The 6000-nt window shown below is 34.9% G+C and overlaps 1 protein-coding gene across 1 annotated transcript in view; it reads left to right on the forward strand.

The window, feature by feature from the left end:
• LOC140728459 (protein APCDD1-like) overlaps positions 1 to 5625 on the forward strand; it is a 37323-nt gene extending 31698 nt beyond the window's left edge. The window contains exons 4-5 of the mRNA XM_073047208.1: positions 1638 to 1959; positions 4365 to 5625. Of these exons, the coding sequence (XP_072903309.1) occupies positions 1638 to 1959; positions 4365 to 4810 (768 nt within the window). The 3' untranslated portion in view covers positions 4811 to 5625. The remainder of the gene's footprint in view (positions 1 to 1637; positions 1960 to 4364) is intronic.
• The last annotated feature ends 375 nt before the right edge of the window (positions 5626 to 6000 follow it).

Here is a 6000-nt window from a genome sequence, read left to right on the forward strand (position 1 = left end):
AGATATTTACAGGTTAGGCATTTTTTAAGTACGGTACTTCCTACGTTTCCAAATTTTGTGTCTTCAGATATTTTGGAGAGTTTGTTTGAATTAAACCCTTTTCAAAAAGGGCTTATATCAAAACTTTATAATATAATTATGAAGATACGTTCAGTGCCCCTTGATAAGACCAAAAATGATGGGGAAAGAGAGCTTAATCTTATTATTCCTATTGAGAATTGGGATAGAATTCTTCAATTAGTTAATACATCATCTATATGTGCCAAACATTCATTAACACAATTTAAGGTCGTACAGAGGGCCCATATGTCCAAGGATAAATTAGCTCATTTTTATTCTTATATAAACCCTATTTATGATAGATGTCAATTGGAAATCGCGTCTTTAACTCATATGTTTTGGTCACGTCCGCTTTTGAAAAAATATTGGTAAGATATTTTTGATATTATCTCTGCGGTATTGAACATCGATTTACAACCCCGTCCTATTACCGCAATTTTTGGTTTACCGATGATGGACTCACTTCATTTATCTCCTTCCGCCTGTCGAATGATTGCTTTTCTCACTTTGATGGCTAGAAGATCTATTTTGTTGAATTGGAAGGAAATTAATCCCCCCACTGTATTTCATTGGCTTTCTCAAACTATGTTATGTTTAAATTTAGAAAAAATTATAAGTGGTGTATTCGATACTTCTATTAAATTTGAAAAGATATGGAGACCATTTATTCAATATTTTCATATGATGTAATATGACCCTGTTCCAAGCTTATTGGATTTTTCAGCTTTAATCTTATTTATGTTGAGAGGATCGGAGTTGACGACACTGATGTTTATGTATTCTTGTGAGATATTATAAACAGCCCTTTTTTTTCTTTTTTTTAGTTTTTCTTTTTTTGCTTCTTTTTTTTCTTCTTTAGATATTAGATTAGTAGTTTAGTCAATTTTGCAAATATATTTTTTTCTTTTTTTTATATTATATATTATGAAATATCTAGATTTACCTTGTTCATACATATACTGTATGGTTCATGTTTTGGGGAAACTTATTTATACTGTAATCATTGCTTATGTATTCTTTCATGTGTAATGGGAATTTGTATGTTTGTAATCCCTTTATTAATATATCAATTGTATTTTGTTCATAATATTATTAATACTAATAAAAAGATTGAAAAAGGGAAAAAAAAGAATTTTGATTGATCAAATGGTCTTCTGTCATCTATGAAACATGGGGTCTATGATTAAATTGAAATGTGTATATTCTTACAGCAAGACAAGCTGACAGACAAATACTCTGTAGACACCCAGGCCACCCAGTAAACAAAAACCGTGTCTTAACTCTATCTTAACTGGAAAATACTGGAGAACTGTTGTCAGGTTGTGATGTATTGAACTAAAGCTATTTAGTTTAAAACATTAAAGGTAAACTTAACAAAAATAAAACATCTGCATTTATCAAATAGTAAACAGTCAACATTTGTATCAAGAATAGTATTATCTACCCTCTTTTTTATCCAGATTTATTTTAAAATTACCAGACATGTTTTTCTATTTGCATTTGTGCACAGTAATTTAATATATACATAATTCTGTTCCTCTACATGCAGCTTGACATTTCTGCTTCTCTCGTTTCAGAACCATGACCATACCTGTGTGGCCTGCCGCATAATTTACCGATCCAATGAGTTTCACCCTCCTATTTTACCCCCGAAGGCAGACCTGCCTGTGGGACTACACGGCCATTGGGTGAGTCAACGTTGTGAGGTGCGGCCTGAGGTGCTCTTTCTCACCCGTCACTTCATATTTCATGACAACAACAACACATGGGAAGGACATTACTATCATTTCTCAGACCCGGTGTGCAAGCACCCAACTTTCACCATCTATGCCAGAGGCCGATACAGCCATGGAATTCCATCTACAAAAGTAATGGGAGGAACAGAATTTGTGTTTAAAGGTAATTTGAAGCTGCTACTCTCATTAAACTTAAGAACTATTTGAGACAAGCACTTGAGCTGCCATTTAAATGGAAGGCTTTGGACCAAGTGCTGGTGAATGGATTAGTATAGATGAATGTTGATGGTCAGATTGTACTTGATGGGCCAAAGGGCCGGCTGCTGTGCTGGATAACTCTGTGAAATTAATGGAATCTGTTGAACCCCCATTCATGACACAGCTGTCACCATTCCATCCTTGATATAGAATTTGATGTAGTTATTATTTGCTCTATCTTTTGTTAAAACAGCTATGACCTGGTAAAACTAAGTTAAAATATCAAGGCAGAACTGATTAACTAGCAACTTTTTTTTGATTAAGGAAACTAAATCTGGTGAATTAATTTGCTTCATAATGTGCAAACGCAAGGCAGTAAATGTCTTGAATTGATGATAGAGGTCAACCAGCCCAGGGTTACCTGCTTCAGACATCTATTGCTCTCTTGCCTCTATCTTTTCATGAACTTAAGAAAAAAGACAAAACAGCAGGTCTCAGTAATACCCTCCAAGATTTTGATCCAAGTTTTTTTAAATTTTTACCACTTTACAAGTTAACTGGTTTCCCATCTGTCATAAAATCAATTCAAAATAAGTTGGGTTCTATAAATTGGGTGAACAATCCATCTGCTGGATTCAGGAGCAGCGTGGTTTGGTTGTTACTGGTTTTGTATCTTGACTTCATATCCAACCATTATGAAGGGTATTCTAAAAAACAAGCGAGTAAAATAACAAGTGTAACTAATGATCATGAAAATATCTGAGATTTATAAAAGTACACCTAGCTGTGTAAAGGCTGCCAGGAAAGAAAATTTCTTATTGCACAGTTAGATTATGGTGTGATGCCATATCCACCCATCAATAAGGTGGACTCATTGGTATTTTTTGAGATGGCCTGGATGGAAAATCAAGATCACGAGGTATTCTGATAGAATCCTTGAACAAGGTATTGCAAAGATTGTGGTGAAGAGGAAAACTTATACTCCATGGACATTCATCCTAGCTAGTGAACTGTTGTTTTACCTGAATGTAGACAATCACAACATTCCCAGTACTAGGCAGGACCTTAAGTGCTTAGTCTTTACACGGAGGCATGGTTCCAGCCAAGTTACATCTTTCAAACAAGTTACAAACAAGTTACATGTTTGGACTGTCCCAGGTTTCTGGATAGTGATGAGGCTGGGAGTTCAGGGTTCTTCCTCTTGAAAAGAAAGAGAGGAAGAGAGAGAGATGAAATATTACTGATTGAAACATTAACTGTTTCTCTCTACAGAGATATGGACTTAGCAGGTGTGTTTTTTCAGCACTTCCTGTTTTTATTTGAGATTTCCATTATTTGCAGTATTTATATTCTTTACTGCTAACTTATCCATTTTCCTACTTACAATAAAAATATCATTTTGTGTCCAGTTGTGCAAGACACCATTTTTATATTTGGCATTGTTAAGTTTTATGTCCTTAATGCACTCCTGAGATGTGTTATTTCATCTCCCAACTTTTGAGTTTGTTCTGTGTCAGTCACTGCCTTAATAGTTGATGAGGGTCTGCATTCAGGAAGGCTAAGGAATGCACAATCGCTAACAACGTAAATTTACCTGTAGTGCAATATATTTCTAAAAGTGAAACAAGATGTTTGCTCATTCTGTGCTTGAAAAGACAGACATTCTACTGTGCTTTATTCCTGGCCATCTGCAGAATATCATTTGCTTTGGCCTTTGCATGTAGAATAAAGATGTACATTCTTGAGGGGGAAAACCTCCCATTTAAAGCATTCTCACTTCACTGCCATTATTAGGACGTTGCCTACACAATTTTAATTGAAAACTGAATCATAGTATTCCTTGAGGCTGACTCAATACAGCCCAGTAAGCAATGGGTTCCATTTATATAAATGTTCATATTGATGGTCATCTGTATGTCAAAAATATACAAAAATCACTCTGTAAGGTAACCATACCTCAACATTTTGCAAGAAATGGCATCAAAAACACATAAAACTGATAAGAAAGAAGAATTACTAAAAGTAGAGTGTGAGAAAGCTAGGTTTTCCATTCATAGTATTGAATGTACATGAGATTTTTGAATTTAATAATATGAAAGGAGCTTGATCACAAGTTCCATAGGTCAGATGTTCATTACTGGGTCAGCCTGTAAAGGAAATAATTTCAATTCTCACTTAAAATTCCTTATTTTGATGAGCACAAAAATACATCTAAGAAAATATTTATGACACTATTTGAAAAGTTTTTTTTAAGTTTTTGAAAAGTATTTGAAAAGAGTTGCCAGCTAATGTAACATGGATAGATGTGAATATGGAGGGATATTGTTTAATAGTAAATGTTCATTATAACTATTTAAAATCTTGTTTCAGTGAACCACATGAAGGTGACTCCAATGGATGCAGCTACTGTGTCACTCTTGAACGTTTTTAGTGGCAATGCATGTGGGGCTGAGGGATCATGGCACATTGGAGTAGAGCAAGACGTTACGCACACCAATGGCTGTGTGGCCCTGGGGATAGGTCTTCCCCATACAGAATACGAACTCTTTAAGATGGAACAGGATACTAAAGGTCGATACCTGCTCTTCAATGGACAGAGACCTAGTGATGGATCCAGTCCAGACAGACCAGAAAGAAGGGCTACATCTTATCAAGCTCCTTTAATCCAGTGTGCTGTATCTGTAGATGGATTGGATGAGTCATTGGAAGGTAGCAATCAAAGCAAACAGTCCAACAATGGATCAGTGAGATATCACCATTCTACAGGTGCAGTAGTTGTACTGTTTATTTGCATGGTTATGCACATCTTCAGCTAAGCACGGTCTGTGACTTCAATGGAAAACTCAGTAAATAGAGTTTCTTTCTTCATTCAGACAGTTTATTTACTTGGCACATTTTACTGGCTAAATACTGTTCCTCTGGCGAAGGTGTCAGTATGAACTTTCCACTTTGAACTCCCTCCAGTCAATTGCAGGCATGGAACGAGTAGCATCTACTGCACACAGTAACAGCACTTTATTATGATGGAAGATTTTATCCAGCTCGCACTGTAAAAAATGTACATAGCTTGCCAAGTAACGTCATCTGCGGCATTCTCCTCCTGATGACTGTGTTTTGGGTAACTCTGGAGGGTAATTTTAAATAGAAAATTGAGAAATTACTTGTATATTTAAAATCAGAAGTTTCAACATGCAAACCCTAGAGCTATAAAAACAAATGATGGCCAAGAAAAAAAGAAACTTGTTAAGTATGGTAGTTTTGAAAATACTACCTCTTCATTTTATTTTTGCTTATAAGGATACAAGTAAAAATTGTCCAATTTTTATGAAAATAGTAATGTTTCTGCTCTGGATGTTGTGTGGCACTTGATTTCAGTTGCTTTATTGAAAATCTAGATGTAGGTTTGGCATTATTTATATTCTAAGGCAACAGATGTTTCTACTAGTGTATTCTTAACCTCTTGCATAATTAATTTTTTGTACATGCTTAATGTATATTCTAAAATCACATTTTTCAGAAGTGCATTTGGGCAATAAGATTATAACTAAATCATTATAATGTGGTTTAAACATGTTCTGATTTACACAGTTGTCTGTTTATTATTCCCTTATATAAAAAGCTTCAAATTGAATCAAGGTACTTGAAAATTGTTCTTAAATACACACAGTATCATGTTGGGAGAAAACACCTACTTATTTTAAAAGATGCATTATGGCCTCAGTGTTAATCCAATGAAATACTAAATAATGTAATGCCATGAATTATTTCAAGTTTTAGAAGCAGCTAGTGGGCTCTTTGTAGGAGTGAATAATGTTAATCTGCATTGAATAAAAGTGCAAAATGAAATCACAGCCCACTTTCTTAATGAAAAGTTTTAAGGTGCTGCCATATAAGAAAACAAATATATCTGCCATATATCTGCCATATATGGGATGTCCAGGGAGGGGTAGCATCTTTGGTGAAATAGTTTGTCATGTCCATTCTGCGGCAGCTCACGTACCTTTGG

Source organism: Hemitrygon akajei, chromosome 1 (genome assembly GCF_048418815.1).
Source record: "Hemitrygon akajei chromosome 1, sHemAka1.3, whole genome shotgun sequence".
In the NCBI taxonomy this organism is placed as follows: Eukaryota; Metazoa; Chordata; class Chondrichthyes; order Myliobatiformes; family Dasyatidae; genus Hemitrygon; species Hemitrygon akajei.